The sequence below is a fragment of the Armigeres subalbatus genome, chromosome 3, assembly GCF_024139115.2.
Source record: "Armigeres subalbatus isolate Guangzhou_Male chromosome 3, GZ_Asu_2, whole genome shotgun sequence".
In the NCBI taxonomy this organism is placed as follows: Eukaryota; Metazoa; Arthropoda; class Insecta; order Diptera; family Culicidae; genus Armigeres; species Armigeres subalbatus.
Window position 1 is genome coordinate 346321661 of NC_085141.1, and position 21056 is coordinate 346342716.

The window sequence follows — 21056 nt, forward strand, 5'->3', positions numbered from 1 at the left end:
ATGATCGTAAATCAAGGAAAAATTGAAACCCATTCACCTAAAGTGCTAACTTAGACTTTTTTCATGTGATTGTTTCCCATATCCTCCCCAATGCACGAGAAAGGCATCGTCCCTGCTAAGTGGATTGATTTATTTTTTTTTAGTTGCTCTCAACTAAGGGTATGCGATAACACACTTTTTTCAAACGAAACGAAACGAAATTTGAAATTTCTATGTTGATTCGAAACGAAACGAAACGAAATAAAGATTTACTTTCGAGACTTCGAAACGATACGAAATCAAAGTCCATTTAATTCGAAATTTTTCGAAACGAAACGAAATTTAGCTTTTTTCCGCGGAATTTTTATTAAATTAGTTTTATATTATGTACGGAATTTCGTTAAAAACCTAATTTCACCTGAATTTTCTTTAATTTTTTGTGATTTTTTTTCATAGGGTTAACTCATAGTTTCATTGACGCTAAAGGTCGTAATCGAGTAGGGGAAGGGGGGGCAATATGCCCTAGCTAAGCAAACACTGCTCTACTGTCTTATTTGTAACGCTATTCATGGGTATTTTTACATTATGCATCAGTTAAACAAGATAGCTAGTTGATGCCATTCAAAAATTGTCAAAAATCTCAATCATATTGATAATATTCACATTTCAAAAAAGTGGTGATATTCTGTTGTCGGAAAACTCATGAGGCAAAACGCCTTTTAGCTAGCAGCTCCTAGGGAACAAAGTACCACGCGTCGGCGAATCAGCATTCTAGTATGGATAGTCCGTGGAGACGCAAGTACTTTGTAGGTTATTGCCACTAGGGCGTTTTGCCTCTCCAAAATGTTAGATGTTTCTTCAAAATGTGGAAATTTTCGGTTTTTCCAACCTTCCCATGCACTATTTTGAAACTTTCTTCGCCTATCCTACATAATTTTAGATCTAGTTTTGTTACGGACATCTTAATGACGGTAAATATGAGGGAAACCATAAAAGGCGTTTTGCATCGGGGGGGCGTTTTGGGGCCTCTTCCCCTAAAAACCAACAGTGTAAAAAAAGAACTGGGTGTAATCTACTCTGGATAAAAAAAAGTTATTCACTTGCTTCGGAGTTTCTAATTCATGACCAATAATGATGTGCTTACAGTCAATTCATCTCTTAGAGCCTTCTCAACTCTTAAGCGGTGCTTACCCATGTTCTTAAACCTGGTTTGAGGCCGAAGTGGAGGTGAATAAATCGGTTATTAATAAGAGGCGCTGAAAAATTACTTTAAAAGGGCCCTTGGAATCCATGACACGACTTTGCATCTTTGACAAAGTTATACTGATTCATAGCTGGTTACGTTAACACAAATAGGATAGAATAGTTAAAGATACTTTTTGTTTTCTGTTAGATATTTCTAACAAAACACTGAAGACGTTTTATAGAAGAAAACTAAATACGTATTTGTCGACTCAGAACGGGGTTATGTAGTAAGCATCTCAAATAGCTATGCGAGCAATAGCGTAGGATTGCCAATCCAGAGATGACGAGCTCGATTCTCGGTCTGGTCAAAGATGTTTTCGGGTTGGAAACTTTTTCGACACCCTGGACATAGTGTATCCATTGTCTTGCCACACAAGATACATACTAATGACTGATGACGTGCTAATAGAATACTAAGTTGAAAAGCAGATCAAGTTCCAGTTGGAATGTAGAACCATTAAAGAAGAAGAAGTAAGCGTTAATAGAAAAAAATGTATAGACTTAATCATTTATTTGTTTATTTGTTTATATGATACATCAACAGGCTGTATTGGCCCCAATGATGCTTACTTATAATTAATTACAAAATGCGAAATTACTTTCTATGGTCAAGTATCATTATCAACAATTCCTAAAAAAAGAACTGAACCTTTCGCGAATTAGTTGATGGGACAAGTTAAAATCAAAAAGAGATGCAACTCTGTTGAATAGTCTTTGAAGACCGCCGATAGCACCGATCATACCGTAGTTCGTTCGATGCATAGGAGCCCTGAACATCGAACTATTCCTAAGGGATCGGGGTTGCACGTGGTAGTTAATTTGTTCCAGAAGAGAAGGGCAGTCGAGTCGTCCTTGTAGTAGATCTGCTATCAGTAATGCCCTCGTTGTGCTTCGGCGGACGGAAAGGGGTTCCAGATCAATCAAACGGCAACGGCTTTCATAGCTTGGAAGACGGAAGGGGTTTTGCCACGGTAATCTGCGCAATGCGAATCTCAGAAAACGACGCTGGACGGATTCAATTCTTTCGGCGCCATTATTATAGTGTGGAGACCAGACGACCGAGCAGTACTCCAGAACGGAACGAGTCAGGCAACAGTACAACGACTTTAGACAGTAAATGTCCGTGAATTCTCTGGCAATCCTGAAGATGAAACCTAAAACCTTTGATGCTTTGCTGACAACGTAGGAAACATGCTGCTTAAAGGTGAGTTTTGAGTCTAGAATAACTCCCAGATCCTTAACTTGATTGACTCGTTCAAGTTCTGTGTCATACAAGATATACTTGTGAATTATTGTTTCCCTTTTCCGCGAGAAAGAGATTACCGAACATTTAGATGGGTTAACATCCATTCGGTTAGGCACGCACCGACTTGCAAAGGCATCCGTTGGCGTTGGAGAGAGTGACAGTCTTCAATGGAACAAATTCGGAGATACAGTTTGAGGTCGTCTGCATAGCAGAGCCGTGGTCCTTTGATTGTTAGAATGGCGTCGTTGAAAGAGATCAGAAATATCAGTGGTCCCAGGTGACTACCCTGAGGAATGCCTGAGGTAGCGGCAAAATGGTTCGACTGATGATCTCCGATAACCACGGTAAGGCTGCAACCGGTTAAATACGACTGGAACCATCGCAAGAGAGAACCATTGATTCCGAGGCGATCCAGTTTAGCAATAGCTATGCGGTGATTCAATTTGGCAAAGGCTTCTGTTAGGTCGGTATAGATAACGTCCGTTTGACTGCGATCCACCATGCTGATATTGATGTAGGAGGTAAGGCACAAAAGATTTGTAGCCGCGGAACGTCCGGGCATAAATCTATGTTGGTCGTCACTAATGTATGATTTACAATGGGCGAGTAGAGGTTCCATGATGACTAGCTCGCACAACTTGGCAACAGCAGACAATGAGGTTATACCACGGTAATTTGCAACGTCCCGTCTGTTACCTTTCTTATGAGCAGGGAACATGTGCGCTATCTTCCAACAAGACGGAAAAATTCCTGACGTAATCGAAAGTTGGAAAACATGGACTAACGGAGTAATAATTCCATTGATGTGCGTTTTCAGAAATACGGAAGGAATTCCATCTGGTCCGGGGTTGTAGGATGCTTTCAGTTTCAATGCAGCTTCGCGAACTATTTCAACATTGATATCAACCATGCTCATAGCTTGGCCGGAGATAGGAACGGAGCTGATAGCATTTCGTATTTGGTCTTCTGATAATCTTTCATTGCTGAAAACACTGGCGAATTTTTCTGCAAACAGTCTACTGATGTCATGAGAATTAGACGCCAAAATTCCGTTAAGCGTCATTCGCGTCATTTGCAGTTCACGCTGATACTGCAAGAAGCAACTTTTGGCAGTCCGTTTGTATTCGTGATTGATTTGTGCATAGTGCCATTTCAGTACAATGTACGGTGCTTTGAGAACTTCCTTAAAGGTTCCCCCAAACACACGCGACGCGACAGTCGCGACGCGATTCTATCGCTTGACGACAGCGCTTCTGTCGCCGTTGGTATGGAAGCATAAATAGAACATTGCCTGCAGCGATCAAACGATAGAATCGCGGCGACTAGTTGTCGCCGTCGCGGCGATGAAATCGCTTAGGTCTGGGGGAGCCTTAACTCTGCTTTTTTATACGACTTCAGTCGTCGCAGACCACTTTGCCAAGGTGCGTGGGGAGGGTTATGCTTCACAATTTTGGGAACATGTCTGTCAACGATATATTACCCCAGTCTAAACTAGATATGAGATTTGAAATACTGCGATGATCAGCTTTTCTGAAGTCATAGAAGAATGCAGCGGAGGAGGTATCGACATAGTTTTCTAACTTTCGGTGTAGAGAAACCAGCAGAGGAGGATGGTGGTTAACTAGTTTTACCAGTGGTGATGGAGCCTCGCATATGAACGGCGCGACATCTTGCACGGTGACAAAACATAGGTCTAAGCTACGTCCATTCTGGTTAGTTACGTGATTTATTTGCGAGAGCGTGGCAGAAGCTTAATGTTCTAGAAGGTACGAGGTGCTCTGATGAATGGCAGAGTGGGGCACACCCGGAAAGAGAAATTCATTGGAAGAATTCACCCAAGAAATTCCTGGGAGGTTAAGATCGCCGCTCACAATCATTTCATCGGAGGCTTCCGCTTTTTCCAGAATAGCGGAAACAGATTGACAATGAGTTTCAATAACGCTACGTTCGCGAATTTTGGCGGGTGGAATATACAGCGCGCAGAGGAACAATGTATGATCTCCGAATTCGATTGAAGCCCACAACTGTTCCAAGCAGTTCCATTCCTGATTCTCGATTGAGTTGGAGTGAAGTTTTTTATTAACAGCAACTAATACGCCGCCGCCTGTAGCTTTTTGACTATTATCCGCAGACCGGTCACATCAGAAAACCTCATAATCGTTACCAAATATCTGGTTGGAGAGCGTGCGTGAGTCCAACCATGTTTCAGTGAGAATGATAATGTCGTAAGAAAGGTCAGAAATTGCTAACATAAAGTTTTGAAGATAGTTTTATGATTTAGTTCAGCGGCGCAGCCAAAATTTTTGATAATATAAAGTATGGTTTAAGTTTAAATTTGTTTCGAAATTCCGCGGAATTCCGTTAAATTTCGTGAGAAGCTGGTTTTTTTGTAGCGAAATTTTTGTAATTTTACGAAACGAAACGAAATGAATAAATCATATTTCGCCATGCTCAAATTCCGCGAAATTCCGGAGAATTTCGTTTCGAACCACCTGAAACGAAATTTTTCGAAATACCGCATATGCTTACTCTCAACTATTAGAATGAATGAATTATTCCTTTTCTTGAAGTGCTTCTCAATTTTAACTGAGTTTTCGAGGGTGCCCACAACCGAACCAAAAATGTCTAATTTGCAAAAATAAAGACAATATTTTCGTTCAAATCTACGAAATTTAATTTCTTCATTAGTACACCCAAAAAACAAAACTGACAATTATTGTATAAAATCTGGGCATATGAAATTCTGTAAGCTTTTTGAACAAATATTGTATTAAAATCTTCCGAAATTGTATATGCCCAATTATTATACAGTTTCTGCAAGGTTCTTATGCAGAACTGTATTAAAATCTGCCATCCGCTGGTTGGGTGTAGTAGGGTTATCTATCAGGCTTTCTATTAGTATACAAATGTCGGCATAAGATCAACTAGAGTCAAATTATGGTCCAAAGACGAAAGGGTGCCCCCCCCCCCCCCGATCCTCTTCCCCTAACATTATTGAAGAAAAAACAGCTTGTTAATAGATTGATGCGCTTTCATGAAATAAAAATCCGTAAAAAAAAATGGCGGAACTCCTTTCATTGAAAATCTTTCGTGAAAAGCTCAGTACTGCTTGAGAGATGTTCATTCAGTTTCTTGAACGTTTAATCACAGACACAGTTTCGTATAACATTGTCACCAGAAGGCGCTGAAGTGAAATGACAAACTCGAAGGATTACGACACTAGCGCCTCTAGTTGTGAAACGCGCAATCAATCAAATTCAAATTGATCGTGGAAGTCATGGTCGATGGTAATTTCTCTAGTGTTACGTCTGTTTGTCTGTGGTTCAATGTTCTCAGATCCTATTCGGTGGAGCCAGCGTGTTTGTGGCCTTTAAAGAAGTCACCGACCTCTATCCGACGCCCTGTTGAATTTTGTTTTCGCTACTCTTTTTTCCAACATTTGCACTAAGTGCCCAGCCCACTGAAGTTAGCCGTATTTTATATGATTTACGATTTATAATCCTTCCTTCTCCACTTGACACAGCTCGTGATTCATGCGTCTACGCCACACACCATATTCAGTGTCACACCGGGTATTGTACGCACCACTCTTCGCTCAAAAACACCGAAAGCCTTCCGCTTTTTCGTCCGGGCCACTGCACAGAGAAAACAAAAGATGACATTCCAACATTTTCTAATTTTATTTTAATAGTGGACATTTTTTTAGAATTTTTAAAAGTCAAACTTTTTGTTCAAATTAGATGATTTGTGTAAGACGTTTCTCTCACTGTGGAAGTTTTCAAAACAAAAATTGTAAAATACTTCAACAATTCACAATTTGTTTGCAATACTCACAGAATAAATAATGTAACTGGCAACTCACGGGTATCTGTCAGTGACTTTGAGAAACTGCCTAGGGTAGATGTACCAGTCGTGACTAAAGCACCAGTTGTCGGATTATACACCAAGTGGACCATCCCATCACCACAAAAGGTTTTCTTATCAGTGAACCATTATCATATGACACGATAACACCTTTAATCTCATCAAAATCAAACAAACTATAATTGTCAAAAATGAATTTGCTTAATTTTTGTCTTCCTTTGCACCAGTTGTCGGTCTTGTGGTCCCATTATGGCCAATCCCGTAAGAAAGCTATGAGATTTACCATAAAAGGAACCAAAATTAAGAATAGTGCCACAACTGGTACATGCGTTCCTTTTATGGATTAAGATATTTTGGGTACTATCACGAATTTTAATGCGGTTTTCACATTTGTTCAAAGGAGCAGGAAGGGAAATCTTCCACTTGACATATCAACATCACCCATATGCCATTTATTTATATTTAAAAAAATAGTTGTTCTTAGCTATGTCTTCCAAAAATACGTATCCCGACAAAAAAACGAAAACAAAATTTTTGTTTGAAAATGTATAATTCTTTTACGTTTGTTTGTGAAACTACAATCTCTATCAGAATTACCTTGGATAAACCTTCATGGGTGCATTTTAGACCATTCGCCTCTCAACCAAAAAATGCATTCTTATGCTAACTAACATTAGTTTAATGAATTATATGATCTGTAATAGAGGGATTAGGGGCATAATGAACACACGGGGCTATAATGGACAGCCTCAAAATAAAAAAATCTTTTAAATTTAAACGGAAATGTAAGTTATTAATATTTATTATCAATTATTTGTCCCAAACACGTTCTTTGTATCGCTGCTGAAAGTTGACATTAACCACAATATTGCTTTTGCAATAATTTATTTAAAAACAATGCATTCATAATAATAAAGTCGATTAGGAGCGAAACGAACACCTCTAGTAGGGGCAAAATGAACACCCCTTTTTTTCTGGAATCGAACCTCAACGCCCACTTTGTTGACTTGTTTACATTGTTTACCTACGCAGTGTTTTGGTGGCAGTGATGATGCGAACGTACAAAAGACAATCGGGAAGGCAGCAGTGGTCCAAAACGGCCATAGATTCTGTCCGCCGGAGTGGAACGTCCATCAAACGAGCAGCCAAGGATCATGGAATTCCAAGACCTACTGATCCGCTATATGAAAACTGCAGAAGTACTGGGCCAGGAAGGGAAGCAAATCGGCTCATTAAAAACAGTTTTCACGCCGAGGAAGCTGTTTTAATGGCCCACATGTTGGACTTTGAGGTTCGATGCTATGGAATTACCACCCACGACATCCGGAGCCTTGCCTTCCAGCTGGTTGAACGCAATGGAAAAGTACATGTTTTCAATACGAAGACACAGCTGGCTGGTTGGGGTAGGCTTCACGGTTTTCGGAAGCGTCATCCCAAACTCTCGCTCCGTACTCTTCTTCAGGCTACCTCAGCTGCTAGGTTACAAGCATTCAACAAGATAACGATCGACAACTTCTTCGATGTGCTGCATCGTGAAATGGACGGAGGCCAGCAGAACTTTCAACGTTGATGAAACCTCTGTGCTCACCGTATTAGTTGTACACATTTTCAAATAAAATGCATGTTTTGACTCATTTTGTATTCTTAGGTGCAAACGAAACGTTCCAAAGTGTTTGCCTTGAAAGACCGACGACAGGTAGGAGCTGTGACATTGGCGAAAAGAGGGCTACTTTCCACTGCAAGCATTTGCATGACAGCAACGGGACAAATACTGTCACCTATGATGATATTCCCTACCAGTCTTATGGAAGGGGCTCCACCAGACACGGTATTTCGGTTTAACAACTGTGAAAGAATTCAACACCTGGTTCGAGCATTTTCTAAAGCACACGCGTCCAACAGCTGATAACCCGGTTCTTTTGAGTTTGGACGATCATCTTCGCATACAAAGAACCTTGGCTTTATTGAAAGAGCGCGTGAGTGCCATGTAACAGTCTTGGGCTTGACCCCCCCCTGCAGCCACAAACAACAGCCTCTAGATATAAGCTACATGGGACCGCTCAAGACGGCTTTCTCGAAGGAAATGAAGAGTTTCCTCAAATGCAATCCTGGTAGGGTTGTCACCCTGAACGAAATCAGTAGGCTTTTCGGCTTTCATGAAGACTTCGAACGCGGCTCTTGGTGTCAACGGATTCCGTAAAATAGGAATTTTTCGCTGAGCCGGTTTATCTACAACGAAAATGATTTTGCGCCGGCTAACGTAACGGACGTTCTTCCAGCAGACCCAGAAACCGATCGTTCAAACAATGAACTTGGTGACAAAGCTCTTGAATCCAAGCAGGACCTTCGCGAATGCACAATGATGTAGAAGATAGCAACGATTCACTGTTAAACGAAAAGGAAAATATCGCTCCAAAAGGGATTGTAAAAGTGTAAGCTAACAACATGCTGACTCCGAAAGCTACTTTGGCGCCGTTGAATTCGAATGTTCCAGCCGGTTTGTCTGTCCAAAGCATCTTCGAAGTGTCTCCTGTGGAAATCCTATCGCTACCCACGGTATACAGACAACAAGGTAGACTCGTAAGAAAAATGACACTTCGCGAATGACGCATATTTTATCGCAACATGTTGGAGTATAAAAGTAAGCATGCTGAGATCGTAGAGCATCGTCTCGGTTCAGCATGTGCGAAGATAGTACTTATGTCACATGTTCACATTAAAACTGAATGTTTACCGGCGTGATGAGCCTGCCTTGTTTTTTGTATGCCGTGCCGCTACCGAAAACAGTGACCAGTAAATTTGGCAGTGGACGAAAAAGGGAGAAAGCTCGAAGCATAACGTTAAGCCCCAGCCAAAATGAGTTGAAATCATCGCAGGCATTGAAGCATATTGTTCAGCTAAAGAAGGTGATCAAAGCTGAAACAAGACGAATTTCTAACAGTGATGCCGAAACACCCAAACGCATACGAGGACGTCCGAAAGGAAAGAGCAAACAAACTAAAACGGTGCTTGCTCAAGATACGCCCTGCGAAGTATGTGGCTGTTGTTTCAGTTTTTCTGACAAAGGACAGGATTGGATCAAATGTTCCAAGTACTGCTTGTGGTTACATGAACGCTGCCCTTCGTGTGCCTTTCAATAAGGCATTAATTTGTAGCTAATCTTCATTATGTGATTGTTCATAATTTGGTTTTATTTTCTTTATTTCAATAACATCACCAGAGGTGTGTTCGCCAATGAAATTGAATTGAATTGAATGAAAATCTGTTACTAAATAAAATCTGTTTTGGTTGGTTTTAAATAAAAATCTGTTTTGGTTGAAATCTGATTAGTTCTACTTAAAAACTTACTAAACTGACCCCTACTTTCCAGGTCATATTTGACTACTTACATTCCAGGGCATTTTTCGGTATGTAAGTACCTCTCGTTAAGGTAGTTAATCATGAGCATTTTCCATTAGATCCCCTATACCAATTGAACTTATTCTACATACTCTTTTGGAGTGGCTTATTGACCTATACGAAGTAAAGTTTAAGCAATGTCTCCCCTATATTCTCGTTTTTGTATGTATGTATGTATGTGTATGACGGTTCTATGTATGTGGGAGGGATGCGGACATGTTCGCGTAGATATGTACATATGTTATAGAGTCAATTTCTGAGTCTAATCCAGTTTTAAACAAGGTGTCCATTATGCACCATAAGGGTGTTCATTTAGCCCCGTACCCCATCCACCAACCCGGTAAACAAAGAAATTCACTATTTTATTGCTGAAAACAATTGGTGTGTATAGTAAATGGATATTATTATTGGATGTTTGACTATTTATCTCCGAAAATTACGAGTATTTTACACTCATAAAATGTATTTTCCCTTAAGGTGTTCATTATGCCCAGTTCCCCTATTAGTAAATTACAAGTTTCAAGTTCAACGCAAATTTGTTAGCATAATAAACGAAAGAATGACAAACCCTTATTGATTTAACTAACAGCCATAGGGCCCTGCTTGTTCATTTTAAATATAATATAAGACGATGTTTTTCCTAATAAGTTTTGATAAAATATTTAGATATTTTAACAACATTCTGAACCTAGTTCATAACAGCCCATGGTAGGAGAGCTGTATAATAGGGGAAGGTGGGAAGACTTGATCCCTTGGGAGACTTAATCTCCTTTTGTTTTATCGAGAACCAAAGCAGTTTTGTTTTAGCGTATTTTTAAGTATAGATCCTCTAGCCAAATGATCGTTGTGTGGTGGGTTAGTTTATTGATTGACAACCGTATTTATTCTGCAGGACAGTTCGTGTGTTTTGTTCCTCCCTAGGGTTTTTTAGTAGCTACGCAAAATTTAAATAACTACTCCTAACAATGACCAAACCCTTTAATTTTTTTGCAGCTCATTTCCATAAATATGTCGCAATGATCTATGCTGATAAAAAGGCCAATATTCCATCACAATTTAAGAATATTTGAATTTTAAGTTGTTGCCTCAATATGGGGACACTTACTCCCTCATTGAGGAACCCTCCTTAGCCGTGCGGTAAGACGCGCGGCTACAAAGCAAGACCATGATGAGGGTGGCTGGGTTCGATTCCCGGTGCCGGTCTAGACAATTTTCGGATTGGAAATTGTCTCGACTTCCCTGGGCATGAAAGTATCATCGTGCTAGCCTCATGATATACAAATGCAAAAATGGTAACTTGCCTTATAAACCTCGCAGTTAATAACTGTGGAGTGCTTAATGAACACTTAGCTGCGAGGCGGCTCTGTCCTAGTGTGGGGATGTAATGCCAATAATAAGAAGAAGAAGAATCCCTCATTGATTTCCCATACAAAAATTCGACGAAAAAATTAAAAAAAAAATTGTTCTCAGGTTTGTAGATTTGTAGATTAGACAGATGGGATGAAGGGTTGATTAAAAAAAAAAATTGCGTGGATATCATAGAAAGATCAAGTCTCCCCAAATTCAAAGATTGCGTACGCTGTCGAATTAGAATTGCATAACAAAAATCGTTCATTAATACGCACCGCAAGTCGGAAAATCTGCGTATTTTAAAGGAATAATATTTTTTTAAATCAAAGAGCACCTTTCTACTTTTGTCAAAGCATGTTCTTGAAGAGGGATTAATTCCCCCGAATATTTTTAAATTCGATTTTGGACAGCACTCCAAAAAAAATCGATTGTGTATCAATAATTTACAGACTATCACACATTAGAAAAGTTTAATTATGTATTTTTTAGAGACCCTGTGTGAAAACCGCCTAAGATTATTTATTGTTTGTTGCGATACATCGAAAATGAAAAAATCCTTTTGATCCCCCAGTATCCCTTACTTAGTAACATAACATGATATAAATTAGTTATTTTGTTGTGCTTGGGAGACCAAATTCGAGAATCAACACTTAATCTATCCGACAACTAACAAAATCTGCAAAGCAATTCTTTAATAAAAGCTGTCAAATTGCGAAATTCATACAGTATCTAGCCATATAGTATCCAAACAGGGACTGTAGCTACATTGATAAGACTAATTGCGGTACACAGATAATAGTAGTTTGTGCAACAAGTTGCAAAAAGACGATTTTTTCAGCACGAGTTGTACGTTTATCCAACGAGGCTTGCCGAGTTGGATAAATACTACGAGTGCTGAAAAAATCGTGTTTTGCAACGAGTTGCACACGCTATTTTTTGCAATGACGAAAAATGGACTTGAATTTGATAAATTTGTACCAAAGTTGTACAGTCTAATTTACTCCACATGATCGTTCTTGCCAATAAATTATGTTGCTGCAGAGAACAATCAGATTCCATGTTACTGTGCCACATTGCATAGTTCGATAAGCCGTGAAGCGATAGATGTATTTGCCTTTGGAAATTTTTGATGTCATGTCCATCAAACTATTTCATGTATTACTGACGCAGAGAATACACTATTTGAGCACTTACCCAAGCTCATTCGGCAAAATGTAGTCATGTAACTAGTGTTCTAATGTTGGTTCTCCATTATAGCACCCAAATGAGTGTTATAATGAACATTATGCAACCCATTTGAGTTGCATAATGTTCATTAAAGCACCCATTTCGTTGGTATGGAAAAGTAGGCCGTTTTATCACTCAAAGACAAACTGTAAACCAGATATTATGATCAGGAATTGCAAAAAAAATATGTTGTGATTTTAAATGTATTTTCATGCACATATTTGGAACATGCAAATAAACGTAACATTCCGAATTTTCGCGAGGAATTCTTTGCAAACATAAGCAAAATTATTCGGAATACCCGTGGAAAATTATCCTTCGTAAATTTCTTCTGCAGTTCTAATGTAAATTCTTTGGAATTATCGATGGAAATTTTTGAAATTTCTAAATAAATTGTTGAAAACTTTAACGAGAAATTATTTGAAATTCCACCAAAAACAGTTTGAGTTTCCACAAAAAAAATTCCAGTTTTGTAAAAAAGCCTTTTTAATTTTTATGACAATTTATTCTAATTTTTTACGAGAAGTTAACGAAAAGTTCAACTGAAAATTCTCCATAATTTCCACCGAAAATTATTCAGAAAATATTTTATTGAATGCCCATAAAATTTATTTAAATTTCTTCAAGAAACTGCTCCAAATTTGCAAGAAAAATTTAAAAAAATCGTAGGAAACCATTCTGAATCTCCACGGGAAATATTTCGGAATGTACGTTTAAACTAAAAATTACCTCGGGAAATATTTTAAATTTTCACGGAAAATTACTCTTAACGGGGAAACTTTTGGAATTTAGAAGAAAAATAATCAGATAATTATTCAGCAGGATATTGCATGGAATTTTCAGGAAAAGTATCGGAATTATCACGGAGAGTTCTTTGAAGTATTTCAAGGTTATCAATTGGGAAGTTTTACGAAATTTCCACGCAAAACTTAGTGGAATGCAGACTCGACATTCTCGAAATTTCAACTCGAAATGTTTCTAAATTCTGAAAATTCACGATTTTCACAATTTTGAACCGGCGTTGAGAATTATAGGTCAGATGCGCGACAGATTTTATCAGTGGCGCGCCGATGCAAAAATGTCGGCGATGGTGGTACACACCTCTAGGAGGAATTGAATTCAACAGTAATTAAATTAATTGGCTTTGAGATATGATTTCAGGAGTTATGGACAGAGGATTAAACTTGATTTCGTTTCAATTTGATTTTTGTTTTGTTGGATTTTGTTCAGTGTGATTTTGTTAAGTTTGAAATTCGAATTTTCCCTTGTCATAAGACGAGTTTGTACAGTCCCATTTAATTCCACCACTTAATTAAGTGGTGGAATTAAATGGGACTGTACAAACTTAAATGGGACTGTTCAAACAAGTGAAGACATTCCACTGAAAAGCTCAAAATAATTTTCTTAACATTCGAATTTTCACCTGTCATAAGACGAGTTTGTACAATCCCATTGAATTCCACCTCTTAATTGTATCTTGACAGATACGTATTTCGACCTCAACAGTAAGGCCGTCTTCAGTGTCTCGTACTTGACTCGACTTAGTACGTAGTCGAGTTAGTTAGTAGTAAGTCGAGTCAAGTACGAGACACTGAAGACGGCCTTACTGTTGAGGTCGAAATACGTATCTGTCAAGATACAATTAAGTGATGGAATTCAATGGGATTGTACAAACTTGTCTTATGACAGGTGAAAACATTCCACTAAAAAGCTCAAAATAACTTTCTTAACATTCGAATTTTGTTGTAATGTTTACATGCTGAATTGCCTAAAACGTGGTTGATTTCCATATTTTTCCAATCATATATGATGTTTTGTAAAATTTGGTAAAGTCTACGTAGACATCATGGGGGGAGGGAGGGGTTTTGAAAAAGTCTACGAAAGTCTACTAGGGGGGACGGGGGGGTTTGAAATAGTGAAATTTCGGTCTACGTGGTTTGTGGACAGCCCCTGTGTAGCTGAATAAACGATAGAAGGTTTGATGATTGTCGCCTTGTTACAAAGGAGGGCAATAAATGCTACAAATATAAAAACAGAGACTGATCAGATAACCAATTACTTGTCGATACCAATGTGGAGAAATGGAGGTGATTGCTAACATACTAACTTTGGTTCCATTCTTTCGGCAATCTTAAGGATTCAATTAATGCGGGTAATGGTTGGATTCTACTGAGTAATGGCGCAAATACACAAATGCGTTGTTTATGTATATAGTTTCATTCATGTCATCTCGGAGTTACATACTAAAACCTCTACATACACTCGACCTTCATCACCTTTCCAGCTATTTAACGAATGCTTATGACGTCATTACAGGCAGCAGCAATGACCCTACATCGTTGCAGATACATCCTTTAATCACACCGTGCGAACGTGATCCCATCTGCACGTCGTTAATTGCATCATCACCGAACTATGCACATCATTATAACGACTTCTTCCGTAAAGTCTTATGCTACGTACACACCAGTCAAGCAGTTCGACGAACATTGACTCCACCCCCAAGAAAACGCTTCGGTTGCTGCTTTGTTGGAACGTGTGTGAAGTTGTTCGAACAACCATTTGACAGTTGGCGGCTCGGTTGGAAAAAATTAAAACGGTTTGATTTTGGTTTGAGTTGTCGGGGGTGGAGTCAAGGTTCGCCGAACATGTTTGAGCATTTGTAGTGAAGTTGCACAAACCCCCGTATATTTTTTGATGGTTGGTGCTCGAGTTGGTGCTTCGGTCGTTCGTGTGTGATATTGTTGGTCGAATAAATTGATTGTTCGTGCCGCTGTTGGTAAAACTTGATGGATGTTTGAATAAACGAGAGGTGGAGTCAATGTTGGTCGAACTGCTTGACCGTGTGTACGTTCCATTAGTCTGTCTACACGACCAAACAATAAGCGCATTAATTTGTGACGACCTTGGAATCATCATCAAGGTCCTCATGTGTAGGTATGTATCAGTGAGTTTGTGTGATACTGAAACCGTTGCTTCAAGATTTTGAGCTTAGTGAACATTATTCCATAACGGGCTGCTACTGGACTTGAGGAAGATCCAGTATTTTTCTTTTTGAAGTGGAATCCCCGTCTACCAAACAAAGATAAATAAACCACCGTGAAGATGATTAGTTAGAAAAACAACACCACACATTCGTTCTGCTATCATCCGACTAGGGGACTGGATAGTGGATATGGTTCGAGAAACCGGTATTTCTGGCAGTTTCAATTTAATTCGTCGTCTCTTATTCATACACTGTGCCCTGATTGCCAGATATGGTGGACCACTATGGATGGTGTGTCATCCTGTTGTTCCAATCGAGAACTGTGCGAACAATTAACACCCGATGTGGCGTTTCCAAACGGCACTTAACGATCATTATCGATGAGTAACATTATAGAGAAGGTGTACGCATTGCTTCCTTATCAATTTGGGTGAATTACCTGCACTAACAGCGGCCGCCAGAAGCACGAGGCCAATAATTGCACTTGAATAATGCATCTTCTTCATTAGTTTGATATCAAATTTCACCGGACGATAATAGGTTGCGAAGGCTTTGATAACGCACTCCAATCACTACTTCGAACTCCGAAACCGGATTTATCCACCTGATCTGCACTGTTCAACGCCCAGTTAATGAATGGTGGAGCGGAGATATGCTGATTGAAACTTTATACATATGGAATCGACATGACTTCGGTTGTTTGTTGCTCTGAAAAAGCATCAAAAACTGAGAGAGTTGGTCGAAAGAAATCGAGAAACGGAGAAGCGACGAACCCAACCGCTTCTTCACTTGATTAATTCATCACTCGGGCTGGAGCAAATCTCTAACTCTCTTAAGAGTTTTGATTTTTAAACTGTGGGTCAGATGTATAAAGTTGTATATTATAAATTTAGATTTCAATTCAATTCTGATTGATTCCGTTTCTTATTATTGTGATTGTTTTCAACGGTGAGCGATTATTCAAAATTAAAGATGCAAATGGTGTTTTTATTCTTTCTCTACGATGATACCCACTTGTTATTGATGCGTGTTATGGCTCTTGATCAAATAAATTAGTCATATTTTCAGTAGGGGATAACATGTACAGTTAAATTTTTTGGTGGTAATCACTGTTTTTGATCCATTGAATAAAGTAATCTCTTTGCTGATTTTTAGATGTTTTTTGAAGCTGGTTAAGATATTTTACCTCAAAATTGAACATTTGAATATTTAGCTCAGTTCAACTCGTGTATTGTAAGAATCTTTCATAGAGCAACAAGTAGTTCACGCTCGACCAGTGTTGGTAAAATTCAATTCTAATATCAATCATCAACAACTCAAGCCCGAGCACATCTTTTCGCTTTCATAGAATCAATTTTCACCAAAAGAAGTCGAAAATCAATCGGATGTGATTAATTGCTTGCACATTCGAGATTTTCAATTTTTTTTCTAACTTGATTTCATTGCTTTTATTGATCTACCAAGTAAAATGTAAAATAATTTATTAAAAAATCCTGCGATGATTCCAACGGACATGATATGGGCTTTTGGGGATAGTTATAATTTATTCGCTGCCCTCTTCTGAATGCCTGCTTCTCGTATCAAATGCACGCTTATTCTTTATGTACCTTCATTCATTGAATATTTGGTTATTATATTTGGTCAACTTACATAACGACGGTTTTGGGTCATTTGGCCGAATGCCGTTTGGCCGAATAGTTAAAATATGTTGCTGACTAATTGTGTGATGTCAGAAGTGTGATGTTCGAAGTGAAATATGTACATAGTATGAAGTTATTGGTGAGAAGTGAGATGTGATAAGCGAGCGAGTAGTAAGAAATACGAAACGAGAGATAAGAATTGATAATAAACAAAGAAGAAGGAAGAATGAATAAGGAAAAGGAAGAAGATAAAAGATAAAGGGAAGAGGGGCGATGGAAAAAGGAAAAAGGAGGAAAACTGAAGAAGAAAGAAGTAAGAAGAAAGAAGGAAAAGCGAAGAAAGAGGAGAAGAAAGAAAAAGGAAGAAAAAAAGGAAGAAGGAAGATATAAAAAGAAAAAAATAAGGAGGAAGAAAAAAGAAATGAAGAAGGAGGAAGAAACAAGAAGTAAAAGTGAGAAAGAAAGAAGGATAAAAGAAGAAGAAAGAAGGAAGCGAAAAGTAGAAAGAAGCAAGTAGAAAAAATGAAGAAGGTAGGAAGAAGAATGAAGAAGACAGAAGAGAGAAGAAAAAAAGAAGAAGAAAAACGGAAAAAGGGAAAAGAAAGAAAGAAAGGAGACGGAAAAAGGAAGAAAAAAGAAGAAAGAAGCAAGAAGGATACATAAAAAGGAAGTAGGTAAATGTAAAAATAAAGAAGGAAGAAGGAAAAAGGAAAAAGCAAGAAGGATAAATAAAGCAGGAAAAAGAAAGGAGGAAGTAGGAAGGAAAAAGAAGGAAAAAGGAAGAAAGAAGAAGGAAGAAGAAAGAAGGGAGCAGGAGGAAGAAGTGAAATGAAAGAATGAAGAAGGAAGAAAAAGGAAAAAGCAAGAATCAAGAAGGATAAATAAAAAAGGAAGAATAAAAAAGGAAAAAGAAAGAAAAAAGAAGGTAGAAGGAAAAAGAAGCAGGTGGAAGAAGGAAGAAGTGAGAAGAAAGAAGGGAGAAGAAAGAAAGAAGGAAGAAAAAGGAAGAAGAAGGACGAAGGAAGAAGAAAGAACCCAAGTAGCACATTTTGAACAGATTGGGTTGCAGTAACTTAAATGTGACCGAATTTGGTTACATATAAGTTGCGAAAACTAACTTGCAGAAGAAAGAAGATGGAAGAAATAAGAAGGAAGATGGAAGAAGGAAGAAGAAAGAAGGAAGAAGGACAGGGCTTCTAGCGATGAATGTCGGTCAAAAAAGTGACTTTAGTGACCAAGGATGACGAAAAAGAGATCAAATAGTGACTTTCGCTTGCACAAAAAGTGACCAAATAGTGACTTTTGTATGAAGTTTCAAATCGGGGATAGAGCTTACCTGCTGCATTAGCATTGTTATGATATAATTCGTAGATTGCAAACTAGTGTATTATTTTTGAAATCCTTATCTAGAATGCTATTAGAAATCAAAAAATGGCAAAAACAACAAAAGCATGAAGATTACTGCTACTGGCCACGCCCATCTTCACCGTGAGGACGGAGAGGATGGAAGCAAAAGGCCAGTGACTGCGACACTCTCATAAGTACCAAGGAGTTGGATTTTGAGGATGGCATTTTTTGGATCAGCCAGAAGATAGCAATGTGACCATGGTATCACCCCCACTGGCTGGCAGTGATGTTATGGAAGAGAGCTGTCTGTTTCAAATAGTTTTACAGTCAGATTTAAGCCGGGAGTTAGAAAGTGTTATCTCTACTGCAGCTTCAGTGACTCCAGGGACCCATAGTCCGAGGTCACTTTTGCTTACAATAAGCCCATGCTACCATTATCAATTGGATAATGGATCCATAAGCAAACTTCCGGATTATTCAATCCAGCGCGTATTAAATTTTGATATAGGAAACATAATCGTAGGAAACATATAGCAAGAACATAATGAAACAATCTCACCTAATTAATCCATTTCTAAAAAATAGGAGAGACTTTTAGTTCCCATGTAACTTCGACATTGTACACATTTTTTCACGTATAAATCACAAAATCGCACTTTTTTCATCAGAACTCTCGCGAATGTTGCGGTATACCTATCTGGAAGTTAAAAAAAACTTAAAACCGAAAAACCCTAGGGGTAGCACTAGCCGAAATGAAAACTTTACGATAAATATTGGAGGACGAAGACAAAAATTTGCTGTCAGAAAATCAACCACAGCCGACCGCGCGCAAGGATTACTTCGATCTCCAGCAGACCCAACGAACCTCGTCTCGCCTAAAATTGATTTATTCCCTGATTTTTTTACATTCGCAATTTTCTTGTCCTTGAAAACCTTCATACCTCAAATTTGGTTCGGTTTGCTTTATCAATTCTCAAGTTATAAAGAAATTTATGTTTCATTTGCTCCCTTTTCAAAAGAGCGAGGGATCTTGAACCACCCCAGAAACATTTATCGGCTTCCAAAACCTCCACTTACCAGATTTGGTTCCATTTACTTTATTAATTCTCGAGTTATGAAAAATTGTGTTTTTCATTTGTATGGGAGCCCCCCTTTCCAAAGGGGGAAGGGGTTTCGAACCAAATTAAGAACCTTCCCCGGTCCCAAAAACCTGTGTATACAAATTTTTACGCCAATCGGTTCAGTAATTTTCGAGTCTATAAGGTTCAGACAGACAGAAATTGTTTTTTATGTTCATAGAAGATTTTAAAAATCCGACCAATTCATTCACCCCACACTATTTTTTTGGGCATCTATTCTTTCAGATTTTTTTTTATAAAAATGTGATATTTCTAAAATATTTTCAATCAAAAAGTTTTGAATTGAAATTTGAAAAAGCTGTTCGCGAGCTTTTTTCACACGCACATGTTCTTTAAAAATCATAACAGATTTAGGAGCACTAAATTACAGTAAATATGAACACTCTCGTTAGCAAAATGAGCAGCATCGTGTCATTTTAGTTTTCAGTGTGAAGAAGCCATTCATTAAGCATTTTTTCTCTCACGACTTCCTGCATATGATCCGCAACTCATTTTCGCAAAGCCTGTTTTATCGCACGGTCAAAACGCTCTTTTTGGCTTCTGATATAACTTGCTCTACAATTTATTTTTCGAGACTCATCCCGAAGGGTCGCAAGGCAGATTTAACAACTATTTATCAATCATAATGTACTTCTATCATCGACGCTCTTATCGCTCATTATTCTTCCTGACGTTGAGAAACATCAAACATCATTGTCAAGTGATGATACTGAGGCTGTTCACTATCTTTGTCACAAGAGGGTATAACCGCTCACAAACAGACGTGGTTCTAGTTCCAATACTCCTCAATTCTGTACTCTGTACTCGAGATCAATCTTTCGCATTTTAACAAATTCCATTCGTGAAGAAAAAGATCATAGTCGACATGAATCAGAGATTTCGGAGATTTTCTCAACACACTTGGAACTTCTTTGGTGCATATTTCCCTAATTTTATATATTGCTACCAGATTCACATTTCATTTGGTTAATCATAATAGTATGTAGACACACATGATTTTTAATTTGAACTTTTTTACAATAGGCAATGCAAAAATAGTGACTTTAGTGACCATTTTCAGAAAAATTGTGATTTTAGTGACTTTTGGATGCTAATAGTGACTTTTTATTGACTAGACTTAAAATAGTGACCAAGTCACTAAAAAGTGACTCGCTACCAGGCCTGGAAGAAAAAAAGAAGAAAGAAGAGGGAAGAAAGAAAAAGGAAGAAGGAAAAAGGAAGAATGCAGAATAAAAAAAGAAAAAAGAAAAAAGAAGAAGTAAGAAGCAAGTAAAAAGAAAGAAAAAGGAAGAAGGAAGATTAAAGAACGAAGAAGGAAAAAGGAAAAAAGAAAAAGGAAGAATGAAGAAGGAAGAAGGGAGGTGAAAGTAGGAAGTAGAAGTAGGATGAAGGAAAAAAGATGGATGAAGAATGCGATGCGATCATAGGCAGCACACAGGATTCTTTTTTTACACGATTTTTTTCCGCTCGTTATTTTGATCGTGTTACTTGAATTTGCCATCAAATTTTTGCAACATGTTTCAAAATATCCTAAATAATTCAAAGAAAAATCACATGTTAATTAATACGAGTTTAGTACTTTCTATTTAATTCCACTACGTTTTGTTATCTTTTCAGATACGTATTTCGATCTC

The 21056-nt window shown here is 38.2% G+C and overlaps 1 protein-coding gene across 1 annotated transcript in view; it reads right to left on the reverse strand.

Moving 5' to 3' along the window:
• Positions 1–15948, reverse strand: part of LOC134225953 (uncharacterized) — a 47416-nt gene extending 31468 nt beyond the window's left edge. Inside the window, exon 1 of the mRNA XM_062706415.1 lies at positions 15736–15948. Coding sequence (XP_062562399.1) covers positions 15736–15802 — 67 coding nt within the window. The 5' untranslated portion in view covers positions 15803–15948. The remainder of the gene's footprint in view (positions 1–15735) is intronic.
• Positions 15949–21056: the final 5108 nt, after the last annotated feature.